This window comes from Dipodomys spectabilis, unplaced genomic scaffold, assembly GCF_019054845.1.
Source record: "Dipodomys spectabilis isolate Male_0828 unplaced genomic scaffold, ASM1905484v1 ptg000145l, whole genome shotgun sequence".
Taxonomy (NCBI): domain Eukaryota; kingdom Metazoa; phylum Chordata; class Mammalia; order Rodentia; family Heteromyidae; genus Dipodomys; species Dipodomys spectabilis.
The window spans coordinates 21460955-21479101 of record NW_024870822.1 but is presented as its reverse complement, the minus strand read 5'-3'; the positions used below and the strand labels follow the sequence as shown (position 1 = coordinate 21479101).

General features: G+C 41.9%; 1 protein-coding gene across 1 annotated transcript in view; it reads left to right on the top strand.

Annotated features, from left to right (window-relative positions):
* Nucleotides 1-18147, top strand: part of Parva (parvin alpha) — a 152417-nt gene that overhangs the window by 110472 nt on the left and 23798 nt on the right. Inside the window, exon 5 of the mRNA XM_042691446.1 lies at nt 11198-11338. Coding sequence (XP_042547380.1) covers nt 11198-11338 — 141 coding nt within the window. The remainder of the gene's footprint in view (nt 1-11197; nt 11339-18147) is intronic.

Here is an 18147-nt window from a genome sequence, read left to right as displayed (position 1 = left end):
TCATGGGGCCTGGGCGCTGTACCTCAGCTCTTCAGCTCAAGGCTAGCGCTCTACCACTTGAGCCACAGGGCCACTTCCGGCTTTTTTCTTTTTGCTTATGTGGTGCTGAGGAATCGAACCCAGGGCCTCAGGCATACAAGGCAAGCTCTCTACCACTGAGCCACCTTCCCAGCCCTGTACTTTACTTTCATTCTAGGTTCATCTGATTATTTTCCTTACTTTTGTCCTAGAATCAACCACCTTCCCAAGAAGCCCTGATTGATTTTTTTTAGAGAAGGGCATTTTAAATATATGGCATATTAATGAGTGTTTTAACTTGATGATGGCATAATAAATGATCAGACACCTGTACTAAAGTACAAGTCTCTCACCTTGTAATATTCAGATGAATAAGTCATGATATTATCCTGAAATTCCTGTGGTACTGGGCTTGTACATCCTTCTTAACAAGTTGGTTGGGTATGGAGAATAGAAGGGATGGCATTTGAGAATTAACAGTGGATCATCAGCATTAGAAGATGATGAGACTGGCCCAGGGGCCTCACATAGTCCAGGAGCTGTGTTGATGACATCATGGATCAAAGATGTAGAACCTGGACGTAGGCACAGAGGTGGGGGTGTGCATTGTGATGGTGAAATCCAGAATAAGCATGTCTCATCCAGATGATGGGCAGACTCCACTTGAAAAGGACTAACTGTGTGCTCTAGTCAGGAGCCCTGTGGACAGCAGCATCAGACCTGGCTCATCTTTGTGTAGCCAGAGGCTCCTTTTTTTAAAAAAAAAAATTGTTATTATAAAAGTGATATACAGAAGGGTTACCTGTCAGGTAATGAGTGCATTTCTTTTTGGATAATGTCACCCCTTCCCTACCTCTCTCTGTTTTTCCCTCCCATTCCCACCCACACGTTGTACAGTTCATTTTTAACAGAGTGTCTAGTGCGTATCACTGCTGCATTTGTTCACCCTTTGTCCCTCCATTTCTGTGCTTCCCTTACCCTCCCAAAGATAGATAAATGAACAACCAAGACGAAAGGAAAAGAAAACAAAAAACAGCAGCAAAGAAGAAAACCTCTGGTTTTCATTACCTGCAGTTCATTTCGATAAGTATTATTTTCTACGATCAGATGCACCTAGGCATTGCACAGAGGCTTTCTCCCTTTCTCCGCAGCAGCGTCTGGAAAACACCCATCTCCATGCCCCCATGTCAGTTCTCTGGGAACAGCTCCTCCCTAGTCTTTCCTGGCTGCCTAACACTGTGGCTCCACTGCTGTCTCTGTATTCTGCATCTCCCCAGTTACCCAGGCCACAGGCCTTTGTATAGGTTTTTCCAAAAGCAAATGTTAAGAACTTGGTAGAGGAATGTTTATGGAAGGCAATCTTAGGATGCACAGACAAACTAGCTAACAGTAGGCCTTAAAATCACCCTTCTCAGGATAGAAAACAAGGATATTTATTCTGGGGTTGAGTGTTACCTATATAGGAAGTACAAACCTCCAGGTTGTAATCCTGTGATGGCAAAGGAGAGCAGCTGAGAGCCTGGGGCTGGAGGTGGGACTGTCAGTGAGCCAGGAGCTATCTGCAGGTGAACACAAGGGTGTAGGGGGCAATGGGAAGGGCACCTGCATCATCCAGAAGAACAGAGGGACAGCAGGCTCTGCTGTAGGGTCTGCTCCTCCTAACATGGGTCACCTCCTTGAGCTGTTCATGTTGTCACGGGCATCAGATAATGGCCCCTGGCTTGTGTCTTTGTGATGTCCAGCCCAGCCTCTCACAGAATGAGCTTCAGCCCTTTCTGTGCCTCAGAGCAAGAGCTGCTCACCCCCAGAACAAGGAGAAAGTGCCTCTTCACTCCATGCCTGGAGTTTTCCTTCCCTAGGATTACCTGCTTCTGAGGTGGTTGATAATGGCCAGGCCCTCAGTTTCCCAGTAGCCACAGACTTGTCCAATTCTGGGACACATTCCCCCACCTCTCAGTTATGCAGCCAAATCCATGGCACCTTGTTACATTTGTATCACTAACACCTAGGCAATAGACAGAATGAGGGAGACAGGAGATAAGTGATTCCAGGCAAATGTCCACACAGCGGGATTAATCAGTTACTTGAACATGAGCCAGGGCCTGTTCTTTATGGAGGATTCCTCACTGGCAATGGCTATGTGCATCTTTCATCTGACTGATCTTTATCTTTGGCTGTATGCATGCTCTGGGAACAGAGAGCGCCTGTTTTGAGAGATAAGAGCTCTAAGGTTACAGAGTTCTTCCTGTGACTGAAACAGACATTTTTAGACAAGCAACAAGAAGGGCCTATAAGGCATAAACTTTCTATAGGAGATGCTTTTTTGTTTATGCCAACACTGGCCCTTGAACTCAGGGCCTGGATGCTGGCACTCTACCGCTGAACCAGAGTTCTACTTCTGGCCTTTTGGTGGTTAACTGCTAATGAGAATCTCATGGTCTTTCATATCCAGGCTGGCTTTGAACCATGATCCTTGCATCTGAACTTCCTGAGTAGCTAGAATGATGGCATACTGTGTGTATATGTGTATTCATGTGTGCATGCATTTGGTTTTCTGTCCCATGACATACCTTAGTGAATAACTGAATTTATGCTGATATTTTCATAGTCAAATAATACTTCACACAAAAACTATGCTAACTGCTGAGTTTAGGGATGCAGAAGTATAAATAGAGCATTAATACTGTCTTCCTAGCTCACACCTGGTAATACAGAGGGCTGTGATATATAACAAATGGGAGTTTGGAAAAGGCTTTCTGAAAGGAAAATACTTTGATCAGAGCCTGTGGAAGGAGCAAAATGCCAACGAGATGAGGAAGGAGAAAAGCAGCATAGCTAGCACAAGAGAGTTGCTGACAATTACTGCTAAGTGTGATGGAGGAGGAATGTGGTAGAGACAGGGAGCAAATGAATGGGTGCCCATAGGGATTGGCTGAATGGGATATGTGGATGACAGAGAAAACAGCACATAGGTCCTGGTTTCTAACACTATCCTCCAATAGCAGGAACCACAGCTGTTCCAAAAATGGCCAAATTCAGCTTTGTTATACAGTATAGTTCAATGGTAGAGTGCTTGCCTAGCATGTCCAAGGCCCTAGGCTTAATCTTCAGCACCACCAAGGTGCAAAGAGGGGGGAAAAATCATTATAGGACTAAAGCAGGATATAGAGATAAGAAGATAAATACCTATATATGGGGACTACATGTTGAAATTGTTCAAGACCGACCTGAAACAGCTCTCAATGTGTAGAGCTGAAGTTAGTGAGGGGAAAAGGATAAGGAAGGAAGATAATGAATAACAATATTGGGTTATATAGTAATATTAGATTATAACTCAAAGTCTAAAATGAATCAATATACTTAAGCCTAAATTTGTATAACCCAACAACTAAAAAAATTAATGAAAGCATTACAAAAGCATTCTAAATTATGTAAACAGGACCCTCTTGATGAATTGAATTTAGTGACCGGCTTTCTCTGATTGGGGTAGGGAAGGGTGTGAGGGAAGGGCACTTTACTTCCGTGGCCTAACTCTCCTCGCCTATAACCCTAGTCTACTCCTGAGGAAAACACGGGTATAACTCAGTGATCCTTAAAACTGTCATAAGCAACAAGGAAAGTCTGAAAACTATCACAGAACAAAGAATCCTAAGGAGTTATGAGGAATAGATGTGGCATCCTGGACAGTTTCCAAGAACCCAAAAGGGACATTGGGGGAAAACTAGTAAGAATCAAATGGATCATGGGGTTAACACTTGGGTGACAAGTGTGTTGTTGGAAGGGGAAGACTGAGTTCAGGGTAACATAACTTTTGTGCTGTCTTTGTAACTATTCTATATGTCTAAAAACCATTTAAAATGAAAATGTTTGTTGAAAATGAAGAAGATGCAGCTACCTTAATTAAAAACAAAAAAGGCTTGGACAAAGAGCCTTGGGCTGTGCTAGTTGGTCAGTGAACCTCTGATGGCTTCTGAGCAAAGTGTCATGGTCAGAAGTGGCACTGTGAGACAGGATCCTAGGAGCACAGGAGGGCTGCCTAGAGGCAAGGAAGGAAACTCTCCCTGTGAGGTGAGAATGGTGTTGAATGTGAGGATAGGATTAAAAGGGAGAAAAGCATTAAGAGGTCCTATAGCCAGAGTCCACATGAGGGATGTTGAGTGGGGTGTCTCCATGTTCCCCAGAAAGGGCAGCATTTTGAAGAGCTTGGTCACATAGGCTTTGAAGGATTTCTTCCCATGCCCAAAAGCACTTAGGCTGCCATAGCTGCTGTGCTATAATTGAGAGAGGAATGAAGAGAAAGACAGGAGATCCAAATTCCTGTTCTAGCACCACTGCTAGCATGCAGCTCTGAACATTCTGTAAAATCAGAAAGATAATCTATAAAACCTCTATGGCTGAGCTGCCCAATGTAAGAACTATCAGCCACGTGCAGATACTAGAAAGAATTAAAATGAAATCTCCTTTTCCTCCATCTCACTGGCCACATTTCAAGTTCTCAATAGCCAGATGTAGCTAGTAGCTACCATACTGGATGGTGAATCCATGACAGTGCTGCTCTTAGTCTTCCTGCTATTATCGACTGATCCTGGTCATGGCAGAAGATGACACATCCTTCTGATTTTCAACCAGAAGAAGCATTATCTCTATTCTGAAAAACCCAAAAGTAAGATGAAAGCTTCTTTTTCCTCATTTTGTTAGTAAATAGTCTGGGTGCCAGTGACTTATGTCTGTAATCCTAGCTACGTAGGAGGCTGAGAAAGGGAGGGCTGTGACTCAAGGACAGCTGGAGCACAAGTTTGCCAGATACCTCAACGTATGCTGGGCACAGCGATGTGCACCTGCTGTCCTCAGTGGGAGGCTGAGATTAGGAGAATTGCTGTGCTAGGCCAGCCACAGCAGAACAGTTCATAAGACTCCACCTCCATAGAATGAGTCTGAATAAGATTGCATGCACCTGTCATCCCATCCAGGACAGGAAGCCTTAAAATAGGAGGATCATGATCCAAGTGCACACATGGGCAGGAAGCAATACTCTATCTCAAGAAAATAATAATAGCACAAACATAAAGGCCTGGCTCAGCCATAGAGCACTTGGCTGACAAGCATGAGGCACTGAATTCAAACCACAGTATTGCAATAGATGATTGATAGGTTTTAACATGTCCCACTAAATTAAAAGGCATGGTACAGAACCATGCATATGGTGTGACACTGTGTATTCAGAGACACTTCTGATGCTTGTGTGGGAATGTACAGAATATCTGTAGTAATGAATTGCTCCTGTGGAAGAGGTCTAAGGAACTTAGGGCTGCAATGGAGGGGAATGAACTTAATGTATAAGCATGGAGAAACTTCAAGCTGTGAAAATTATCAATCATAAAAAGTGTTTGAGTACATGAAGAAAAAAACTGAATAGATATAATACTCAATACATTCAAAACCATCCCAATTAAAACAGGAGGAAAAGGAAACTGCTAAATACAATAAAGATAGTTAAAACCTAACTATGAAGATATCAAAAATTGTGGAATATCAAAGACAAATTAGGAAAAAGTCATAAACAAGTTATCACTATGAGTGCTTTAAAGTTTCTAGTTATAAAAATAGATTTATGTTTCCAGCATTATGGGTGACTAGTCTTCATGGTACAGCACACTTATAAAACTTTAAAAAAAAAACAAACTAGGTTTGAATTCAAGGCCTTCCTCTCTAGCTCAGATTTTTCCTCTCATGGCTGACACTTAACCCTTGCCTCTGGTTCCATGCTTACAAAATCTGGATAAGCCTTTAAAAATATAGTTGGTGGTGGTTTGGGGGGGTTGTTTTTTGTTTGTTTGTTTTGGTATAGCTATGCAAGTATGAAAGGGAAGGAAAAGTCTTCTGATCCAAAAATAACAAAGAAATGTAAATTCAGTTGGATACGTGCTCATTCCTAATGGCTTATGACCTCAGGTTTCAGGGATTACTCATTCAGAGTCAGGAAACAAGTCTAAGTAGAATCTGGGTGGGAAAAAAGACTGAATCAGAGACCAGTCTTTGAAGGACAATACTTGAAGCAGTAAACTAGGAAATCTTTTCCCGCACAGAAACAATAAGGGTGGATGTCTCTTTCCACCTTAAATATACATAAGAGGAAAAAAATAAAGTTCATCTCTGGTAATTCCTTATTAAAGTCTGTATTCAAAGGCAAAAATTTAGTTAAAAGTTGTCCCTGGTTACTATTAATCTGAGATAAAAGGAAACATACTTCCTTCTTTAAAGAAAAATGAATTGGGGGAAGGGGGAACGAGGAGGATTGGGGGGGGGGGACGGGGGGAGGATGGGAAGGGGAAACAAATGAGGAGGCTACAATGCTTCATAAGAAATGTACTCATTACTGTACAGAGGGGTTACAATTACATGGGCAAGATATTTTCACAGTTAAAAAAATAAAGACAAATGAATTCTAAACCTAAGCAACAAATAACTTCCACAGATAAAATTCTGAGAAAAATGAACTTAAATTGAGAAATACCAAAAACATGAGCACGTGCAACCATGAAGATTGTCAACAGAACCAATAAATTATAGATATGCTGGGCACCAGTGGCTCACGCCTATAATCCTAGCTACTCAGGAGGCTGAGATCTGAGGATCTCGGTTCAAAGCCAGTCTGGGCAGGAAAGTCCATGAGATTTTTATCCCCAATAAACCACCAGAAAACTGGAAGTGGCCCTGTGGCTCAAGTGATAGAGCGCTTGCCTTGAGCTGAAGAGCTAAGGGACAGTGCCCAGGCCCAGAATTCAAGCCCCACAACCAAAAAAATAAATAAAAATAAACTATAGATACAGACTACAGGTGCTATAATAAGTATTAGGGAAAAAATATTTTTTTTGGTACAAGTCCTGGGGCTTGAACTCAGGGCCTGCCTACTACCCCTGAGCTTTTCTTGCTCAAGGCTAGCACTCATCACTTGAGCCACAGTTCCGCTTCTGGCTTTTTGGTGGGTTAATTGGAGAAAAGAGTCTCATGGACTTTTCTGCCCAGGCTGGCTTCAAACCACCATCCTCAGATCACAGCCTCTGGAATAGCTAGGATTACAGGTGTGAACCACTGGCACCCTACCTAAAATTTAATAGCCTTAAAAAGAAAGACCTCCTTCTGTGTGCACTTGTGTGTGTTAATAAAGATTACTTTGAGATATATTTTCTCTACCAATTCATTGAATACCAGTGTCTAACATAAAATATCTAGCAACAAAAATTGAAACAAAATGACAAAAATGGAAAAAATTCAAAATTACATTCTCAGAAATCATTGTATTGCAGAAGAAATAGAGCAAAGCCATAGAAGTGGGGGTTTTTTTTCCTAAATAAGCAATGCCAGATGCTAAAAACCAAAGGGAAAATAGTTTTAGAAAGAATGCATTACAATTTTAGTTTCATCAACTTGTTAAAAATACTGGTAGAATAGAAAAACAATTAGTGCTGTTTTTAAGGGGAAAAAAAGGTGGAAATCTAAGCAAGGAAACCGAATTTCTCTATGCTTATCACTCTTCTGACACCAAATATACAGAGCGTTTTTTGGGGTTTTTTTTTCCTACACCAAATAATTTTCTACTTTTGTACAGACATTTGAGTATCCTACACTTCAATTCTAATACTACCTTCTGTGGTAGTGCAGGCCCCTCCTCGTCAGGTTAAGGGCTCATTCCCTCAAGACCGAATCCCCTTGGGATGGCAGGCAGAAGTCTGGGCTTCCTACACCTCTGACCCATTTCTTTCTTTGATTTAATAATTTTCTAGAATGGCCCATAAAACTGAGGAAGGCACTTGAGTTTACCACTTTATTATCAAGGATACAACTTGGGAATGGCAAATGGAATAGACGCAGAGGGCAAGGTCTGGAAGAGTGGCCCAGAGCCACCAGACCCTTTCTGGGTGAATCACCCTCCAGCATCTGCATGTGTTCACCAACACAGAAGTTCTCCGAAACTCTTTGGTTAGAGTTTGTTTTGTGTTTTGTTTTCTTAGACTAAAATTATGCCTTTATTCAACAAAAATGAGTCATTAAGATTAAACGCAACTTGTCTATATGCAGAAACATTATTTTATATTCAACTCTGAAGAAATTGCTATACTACCAGTCAAAAGAACAATGAAAAGTGAGAGGAATAAAGATGGCAGCGGAGAGATGAAAGCTGGACTTTCAACAAAGATTTCAAAGTGAACAAGATTGACATAAGGACATTTCTTCCATTCTGATTCCTGTTGGTGCTGGTGAAAGGTGACTCACAGAATTCTTAAGAAGAGTTCTGCAAAAATAGGCCAAAGCACAAAAAGCTGAAAGAAATGATTTTTATTTTCATTTTAATGAAGTCTTGGTTACCTAGGTGCTATTGGTGATTAACTCAACCTCTAGCTCCTCTTCCTGTCCATGAGTTAGAGTTTCAGGACGAGAGAGGGCCCGTGTTCTGGTCACATGGTTCATTGCCTTGGCAGCTTTCATCACTTCAGAACCCTTTCAGGAATTGGACACAAAAAGCTCAAAAAGATGTTCTTATCACCCTATCATTAAGGAAGTTATCACTCTGTCATTAAGGAAGTTATAAGAATTTCAGAAGCCTTGTGCCAGGAAGGGGGTTAAAGAGGCCAAATTATATTTATCTCCCACCATTTTTTTCAAAAACAAGAATAAAATGGACAACAGTACAAGAAAACGTTGTTGACCTAGATAACAGACTCAGAAAGCTAAGCCAATGCCAGCAGATTATAAATATAAAAATTCATAGACAATGATGTAATCCAGCAGGGCCAGCCAATAAGTGGCTCTCCTGCCACTCCTCTCTCCCGGCCCACCCCGCCCACTCCCAAGTCAGTCATCAATATCCTAGCGGTCTATCCTAGCAGGCTTTTCCTCCAGGCCAAAATAAGGCTTCAGAAGTCTCTCAGCCTAGCATTGTGGGCAGCTCTTCCCAATGTTGATAGTTGTAATATGCGCTGAAAAGAACACGCTTCTATATAGAAAACTGCATCATCCAAAAATAATTGGAGGGAGAAAAGGAAAAAAAGCAACTTGGCTTTTGTTCTAGAGAAGAGGATCCAAAATAAGAATTCAGCCTGACAATGGAAATAAGCACACAAATTCCCTTCAGTGTTTACCATTCAAAGGAAGACCTTTAGATCTATCACTGTTAACTAAGTCTCATTTCTTCTGAACTTCAGACTTGAAGGATAGCTTGATGCACTGAAGAAAGAGCTATGATGACTTGAAATATATCTAAGAATCACCTGAGCTAACCCTACCAAGGTGCTGAAAAGGACTCATAAATCCACAGAACCTTTGAGAAATTCTCCAACAACCTCAGCCTCATCTTTAAAGAATTACTCATAGGGCATTTGACTTCTGGGAGCTACAGTCTCCTAAAATAAATAAGCACTGTAGGGAGGCAATGATGTAAAAGCTTAATCCATTGGTACAGTAGCCCTTCAAAGTATGAAGAAGAAATTTTAAACACATTTCAGTGTACCAGTTCTCTCAATCCTGAATGAGTGGTACTGAATGGCTTAGGTAAATCCAGAAACAGGCAACATATTTTCTACCAACAAGTCCACTGATATAAGTAAAATGATTAGACAATGTTTTGTAGCATACCACTGACTTTTATAGCGTATACCCCTGATTTTTATAGCACACCCTTAGAAAGAAAGAAAAAAATCACTTTCCATTGAACTATTACCTAATGCTTTCTTGCTTAGAATTTTTCAATTTTTTGAGGATGCTATTATAGGCTTGAGAACAGAAGGGAAGAACTCTGGTCAAGTTTACCCAGTGGAGGCAGATATAACCTATCTTCTACTTCCAGCAGACACATTAGCATGCAATCAGATTTAAGACAACTGATTTTAGGAATATTAAAATGTGAAAAGTTCGAATTAATGTAAGATGATGCATCAAATAAGTTAGCATCCACATGAATTTAAAAGGAAAAAAGATGCTTAAATCAGGTAAACACGATTGGGTGTGGCACATTAAAGAGGAATGAACACAATTTCTTGAACAGTGTCTGGCTAGTTGACTCTGCCAGAGAAACACTGGGAAGGTTGCCCAGCTGAGGCACAAAGATGTCTTTGGAAAAGGCAGAATGAAGAAAGAGGAAAAGCCCAGAATAAAAGAATTCAAGTATGACAAGTTAAATGCCCTGTGGTCCTGGGGATCATGCCTAGAATCCTGGCTACGCAGAAGACTGAGGTCTGAGAACTGCAATATGAATCCAGCTTTGGCAGGAAAGTCTGAGACTCTTATCTCCACTACACTACCAAAAAAGCCAAAAGTAGAGCAGTGGTTCAAGGACTATAGTGCTAGCCTGAGTCAAAGAAGCTCAGGGACAGCAGTGCCCAACCCCTGAGTTCAAGCACCAGGACTGGCACACACACATGAAGTTTTCACAGTCACGTACCAGGGGCTCATGCCTATAATCCTAACTACTCAGAGAGCTGAGATTTGAGGATCACAGTTTGAAGCCAACCAGGGCAAAACGGTCCTTGAGACTCTTATTTCTAACTAGCAAAAGGGTTGAAGTAGAGGTGTGGCTCAAGTAGTAGAGTGCCAGTCTTGAGCACCAACAAAAAAAAAAAAAGGCGAATTCAAACCCCAGTACACACACACACACACACACACACACACGCACACGCACACGCACACACACACACACACACACACGCACTTTCCCAATACTGAAGCTACTAGTGCCACCACCAGTAGACAAGTAGTTACTGACCCATACTGGTTGTCCAACACAGTCAGCCCTCAGTATCCATGGGTTCTACATCTGCAGATTCAACCAATTGCAGATTGAAAGATTCAGGGAGAAAAATGCATTGTTCTGAACATATATAGACTTCTTTCCTATTATTCCCTAAATATTACAACATAAAACATGGAACACAGCATGTTACATTCTGTTAGGCATTATAAGCAATCTAGAAGTGATTATCATTATCAGGAAGATGTGTGTAGGTTTTATGCAACTACCACCATTTTCTATAGGATTTTTGGTATCTGTAGGGAGATCGTGAGGGACAGATACTCATTTGGTGACTGAGGGTATGAATGTACAGGAATGAATGAGTGAAGTACATGAATTAGAATTGTCTTTGACCCAAGGTAACAGCTACTCTCTTTCTTCTTGATACCCCAGAGAAACTTGAGAGTGAGAAGCTAAATGTTGCTGAGGTCACACAGTCGGAGATTGCTCAGAAGCAAAAACTGCAGACTGTCCTGGAGAAAATCAACGAAACCCTGAAGCTTCCTCCCCGGAGCATCAAGTGGAACGTGGACTGTGAGTTGTACAAAAGACCCAGGCCCTGTTAAATGACCCTAGGGTTGCTACTGTGTGTCTTCCCCCAAGTAACCAGAGCTGGCAGGCCAAGTATACAAACCTATCTCTTTTTGAGTTACATATGCCCTTCCTTAGAAAGAGAACTTGCCATATCTTATCATATTTTGCCAAAAATCTAAGTGTCAAAACCCAGTGTCCCTCTCTGTAGAAACAGCTTTGTGTGAGATCTCTCACTCCCATGGAGCCACTCCTGAGACCCCCAGCAAAGCCTTTTAGAAGGCTGCTGTGTCCACCATGAAGGGGCTTTGGGAAGCCAGGGTCCACATGGCCATGCAGTTGGAAAGCTGGAAGGGATGTCTCAGCTCTGTCTCCAGAGCCCACATGCTCCTTGCTCCTTCCCTTTGCCAGAAGGAGCAAAGATACAGCACTGAAACAGGATTTTTTTTTTGGGGGGGGGGGGGGTCAGTCATGGGGCCCGAACTCTGGGCCTGGGCGCTGTCCCTCAGCTCTTCAGCTCAAGGCTAGCGCTCTACCGCTTGAGCCATAGTGCCACCTCTGGCTTTTTCTGTTTAGGTGGTGCTGAGGAATCGAACTCAGGACCTCATGCATGCAAAGCAAGCACTCTTCCACTGAGCCACCTTCCCAGCCCCTGAAACAGGATTTTTAAATGTGCTGGTACTGGAACTTGAACTCAATGCTTAGTGCTCTCATTTAGCTTTTTTTGCTCAAGGCTGGCACTCTACCACTTGAGCTACATCTGTACTTCCAGGTTTTGCTGGCTAATTGGAGATAAAAGTTTTCATAGATTTGTCTGCCTTGGCTGGCTTTGACTTGTGATGTTCAGATATTAGCCTCTTGAGTAGATAGGATATAGACATGAGCTACCGAATCTGGCTTAAATTCAGCTTTTCACAGCTAATGTAGCTCTAAGATCTTAGAAAGTATAAACCATTCATTCATCTGCTGTCTCAAGAGTCAGTCTGGGTCCGAACAGACTTAATGAGTCCATATGACAATCCACATTAACTTCACAGACCAGATAAATCTAGTAATGACAATGTATGTCCTGTTAGGGAGTCCAAAGGTAGTTTTATCTTTGTAGTAGATAAAAATACCAAAAAAAAAGACAGTACAAATGATTAGACGGTTTTAAGTATTAGAGGCTAGGTAATATACTAAATTTAAGCTAAAATGCATACATTCTGACTCTCCCCACTCCACCCCCAAAATAAAATTAAAAAAAAAAAAACTTCTAAATTTGGGAAAAAGAAAGGAAACTATGCCTTTCAATGTAGTGACCTGATAGCACTGCCAGCAGAAATCTCTTCTTAAGGTTTCTAATATCTAACACCCTGGCACAGACACCAAGTACCTCCTTCAGCATAATTACACCTTTGCTGGCACAGCTACATAGCATGATGAGCTGCTGTGAGTAGCACACAACTAGGAACAGGGCATTCTCTGCCAAGCAGAGGGAGACAATGACTACGCCTGAAGCCAGAGAAGGGGGGACTCTGGGTCTGATTGCTGGCTCCATTCTTTATCACCTGTGTGACCCTGGACCAGTGATGCCTCTATAGCAAATATGCTCAGTATGTGCCCATCAGGGATCCAGCAGTGAAGAAGCACAATCCTTGCCTTCAGGAAGCTTCCATTCATAGTCCTGACCTCTCTATGACTTGACTTTCTCATCTGAAAATGGGGATAAAGAAGATTCTTACTCAGATGGTTAAGTAAATATTGCAAGAATTAAGACATATTAGGCTGGGCTTGTGGCTTAGTGGTAGTGTGCTTCCCTAGCATGCATGAAGCCCTGGGTTCAATTCCTTAGTACCACATAAACAGAAAAAGCCAGAAGTGGCGCTGTGGCTCAAGTGGTAGAGTGCCAGCCTTGACCAAAAGAAGCTCAGAAATAGTACCCAGGCCCTGAGTTCAAGCCCCAGGACTGGCCAAAAAAAAAAAAAAAAATATATATATATATATATATATAATATATATATATATATATAATTATGTTTAGAGGAGTACAAATGAGACACTAAATACCATAATATACACTAATATTTAAATGCCTTATATCTGCATTTGGAAAGTTTCAGTAATAAAAAATTGCCACTATGGCCAGGCGCCGGTGGCTCTAATCCTAGCTACTCAGGAGGCTGAGATCTGAGGATCGCGGTTCAAAGCCAGCCTGGGCAGGAAAGTCCATGAGACTCTTATCTCCAATAAACCACTAGAAAACCGGAAGTGGCACTGTGGCTCTCGCCTTGAGCTGAAGAGCCCAGGGACAGTGCCCAAGCCCAGAGTTCAAGCTCCATGACTGACCAAAAAAAAAAAATTGTTGTTATGAATAGGAAAAAAGAGGGCTGGGAAGGTGGCTCAGTAGTAGAGTGCTTGCCTTGCATGCCTGAGGCCCTGGGTTCAATTCCTCAGTACCACATAAGCAAAAAGAAAAAAGCCAGAAGTGGCGCTGTGGCTCGAGTGGTAGAGCACTAGCCTTGAGCTGAAGAGCTGAGGGACAGCACCCAGGCCCAGAGTTCAGGCCCCACAACCAGACCCCCAAAAATAAAAAAATAAAAAAGAATAGGAAAAAAGAGCAGCACTAAGGCCCTAGATCAGGGATGTTGGTAATTCAGCAGCTTGTTCTGCCATCCTTTCTTGAGCAGAAAGACAACACAATGTCCCCAGATAGACAGCCAGAGCTGCTAAATAGAGTCAAGAGGGAGGGAACTTTCCCTCAGAGCTGAGCCTGCCACATTCCTTATGGAACCAACCACTACCTCTTGTAAATAAGCCCAGCTCTTCTTGTCTTGAGGCGTTGCAGGGAGCATCCACAGAGGTAATTAACCCTCCAACCCAGTAATTCAGTTCTGGAGCTCTATGAAAGGGAAATAATTCATGGGATGTAAACAGAGACACAGCTAAGACATTTAACTTTGTGTTCTCTCGGTGTAGCAACAGGTTGAAAAACTGTAAAAGGATCATAATCAACCTAGGGCTTAAATTTACTACAGGATAGTTAGAAATAGAAGCAGATATCCCAAATTGTTAACTATGAAGGCCATAGGACAGACAGAAATCATGCATGACAGAATACTAACAGAAAATAAGGAAACACAAGCATAGACTAAAACATGTAAACGCATGCATATTTTGTGCATATTTTTAATGGTCACGTGAACATATGAATAATCATGATTCTTATATACATTTTCTCAAACAAAGTTAAAGTAAGCATAAACTGAACAAATCATCCAGAGCCACTGAAGACCATGTTATTTTTTTTTTTTTTTAAACCAGTCCTGGGGCTTGAACTCGGCCGAGGCACTGTCTCTGAGCTTCTTTTGCTCAAGGCTAGTGGCTTGAGCCACAGCGCCACTTCTGACTTCTTCTATTTATATGGTCCTGAGGAACTGAAACCAGGGCTTCATGCACACTAGACAAGCACTTTACCACTAAGCCATATTCCCAACCCTAAGACCATGGTCTTGATGTACACTACTTCTCAGCCTTTTGGATGGAAGCCAGAATAAGGGATTCGTGTTTTTCTGTGTTGTTGTTGTCATTCTTCTGTATTCTAGGAAGTGGGACACAGGGTAAATCAGAACTAGGCAGGGGTCTTCCTTCGAGGGGTTCTCCAATACTCATCAATGATTGAGCACTTCTTCCCTTTTTGTTCTCCCTCACAAGAACACTATTAGCATTTCGAGGGACAGAGGGAAATATAGCTCCTCTCCAGAATAGCCTGTGGCACCCAGCTCTGAGGAAGAGTTCCCTCCCTCCTGTCTCCATTTGCAGCTTTAGCTGTCTATTTGGGGACACTATGTTGTCTTTCTACTCAGAAAAGGATGGCAAGAACAGACTGCTGAATTACCAAGGTGCCTGATCTAGGGCTTTGGGGCTGCTCTTTTATCCTATTCATAACATCAAAATTTCCAAATGCAAATAAAAGAAATTTTAGTATTAACTAGTGTAGGTTATCTTGTGTGTGTGTCTGATAAGTGGGGTACAATATACATGTGTGTACATATGCACAGGAGTCCTCCCTTATCCAAAGGTGGTAATGTGTTATAAGACCCCAACTGCCTGAAACCATAGGTGGTCCCTAAACGTCTTTTCCTGTACATGCACAAATTTAATGTCTTTTCCATATTAACTAAGCAAGTATACACTGTTACTGTACTTTTTTGCACTTGAAAGTAAAACAGCAAAACTAGCACCAATTTCTTTTTCCTTTTTCACAATTCCCTAAGTAGAACACTCATTCTTAACATAGATCTTAGCAATCTCAGTGTACAATTACCTTCTCACTTTTAAAGAAGCACTTTACACCTTCTCTTCAGCATATCTGAATTGCCAGCATCATTATTCTGTACTTTGGGCTGTATAAAGTAAAACAACACAAGCACTGATCCTCAGACACTCGGGGAATACTGTGTATGCCTGTGTGGGTCTATGTGTTTTATAAAAGTGAGATCAACCTATACATGTAGGAAGAAATGTCTTTTTAGTTGTTAACTATTTGATATGCTACTGTTATATAAATGACATTGTATAGCTATAACTAATGGTAAGTGTTTTTAGATGTGAATTTTCACATTAATAACAATATGGTTTGATGAATTCTCTGCCATAAGACCCATAATTGTTCTTTTAGGATGAATACTTAGGAGTGGTGTCTTAGGACTAAGGAGGATGTACATTTTCAAGGTCATAATATATATTATCAAACTACCTCCAGTTTCTGTTTCTACCACAGAATATATTTAGAGGACTATTTCTAATTCCATAGCTGTTTTTAAAGCTGTCTTCCAGCCCAGGAGTGACTTGTGCACAGTACATACAGTGGAGCCATGGTCCTTGCTCTTACTCAGCCCGTTTTGATCCTTCCCCAAGCACAGGCTTAGGGCAGCCTTACAGTACTGAGTGGCATGAGGAGAAAACACCCAGGGGAGGTGCCAGAAACAGCAACAATGAAGGGGCCCAAACATGCAGCAGTTGTTAGAATTATTTTGAGCTATCTTTCTACTTTAGCATGACTATATTCTAAGTGATGGCCACGTTATATTTGTGTGTGTTCATATATAGAGAAACAGATACATATGCATTTATAGATCTATATGTCCATAAATTTATATTTTTATCTCATTCCTACTAAATTGACCTTTAACATTACATTATCTATATTTATACCTCCATTGTCTTAATGATTTTCAGTGCATGCAAACTGTGTGTGTGTGTGTGTGTGTGTGTGTGTATGTGTGTGTGTGTGTGCGCGCGTGCATGCGTGCGCGCGTGCATGTGCACACCGGTCCTGGGGCTTGAAACTCAGGACCTGGGCACATATCTGAGCTTTTGTGTATGTGTGCCAGTCCTGGGACTTGAACTCAGGGCCAGGGTGTTTTTGCTTAAGGCTAGCACACTCTAGCGCTTAAGCCAAAGCTCCACTTCTGCCTTTTTTGGTGGTTACTTGGAGGTAAGAGTCTGAGGGACTTTCTTGCCCAGGCTAGCTTTGAACTGTGATCCTCAGATCTCTTGCTACTGAGTAGCTAGGATTACAGGCGTGAGTCCATCACTCTCTAAGCTTTTTTGATCAAGGATAGCCCTCTACCAGTGGAGCCACAGCTTCACTTTGGTGGTTAATTGGAGATAAGACTCTCCCAGACATTCCTACCTGGGCTTGTTTGGAACCTCCATCCTCAGATCTCAGCCTCCTGAATGTAATGATGCCCCCCAGGCCCAGGACAAGTTCTCCCATTTTGTGACTCTACTATAACTCTGGAACGTAGTGATTGTGAAAATATGCTTGGTCCAGCCTGGAGAGGAACTCAGGTGTCACTGGGGAAATGAAGGCAGCCATCAGTGGACTCATAATTATCTTTTTTTTTTTTTTTTTGTCGGTCGTGGGGCTTGAACTCTGGGCCTGGGCGCTGTCCCTCAGCTCTTCAGCTCAAGGCGAGCGCTCTACCACTTGAGCTACAGCGCCACTTCCGGTTTTCTGGTAGTTTATTGGAGATAGGAGTCTCACGGTCTTTCCTGCCCGGGCTGGCTTTGAACCGCGATCCTCAGATCTCAGCCTCCTGAGTAGCGAGGATTACAGGCGTGAGCCACCAGCGCCCGGCTTCATCCTTTTTTTTTTTTAATGAGCTCTACCCATTAGCTTTTAGAACACAGGGTTTCTCTGCTTTTTTTTTTTTTTTGCGTTTTTTTAAAGTTATTTCTTGCTGCTGGAGATTAGCGTATCCCAGGGTTGAATTTTGATGATAATATATTACATAGTAGTTAACATCTTTATCCTCATAGTGTGTAATTATTCCTTTTGAAAGGATCCCCAGGCAGACAGAGCATTGATCAAACGTATCTGACAACTGTTTGATGCTTTTGGTATTGTCACATATTGCTCACCAAGATAGTCTTGATGATGTATAGATGACGTACAGCTTATATGACCACAACATTTCCAGCATAATGTTTTGTTATTAAAGGAAGGGTGACAGCAAGTGTACTTCTAGCCCTCAGACTCAGACCAGGGGTGGCAAGACAGTTCTAACCAGAGGATCAGCCATCAGTGATTTTTTTATCTCTGCCCCTTAGTGACGGTACCACTTTTAGGAGAACACTCCCAGCCAGGAGCCTCTTTGGAGCTATACTAAGTATAGGTAAAACTCAGTTGACAATGCCAACATTGTCTTCTTTGGAAGGCTGAGCATTCGGAGAGCCATTGCCTGCTGTGTCGTGAGATATTGAGCTGCTGTTCTCAGTCTGTCGAAATAGTGAAGATAACAAGAAACTCTAATGAATTCCAAAGG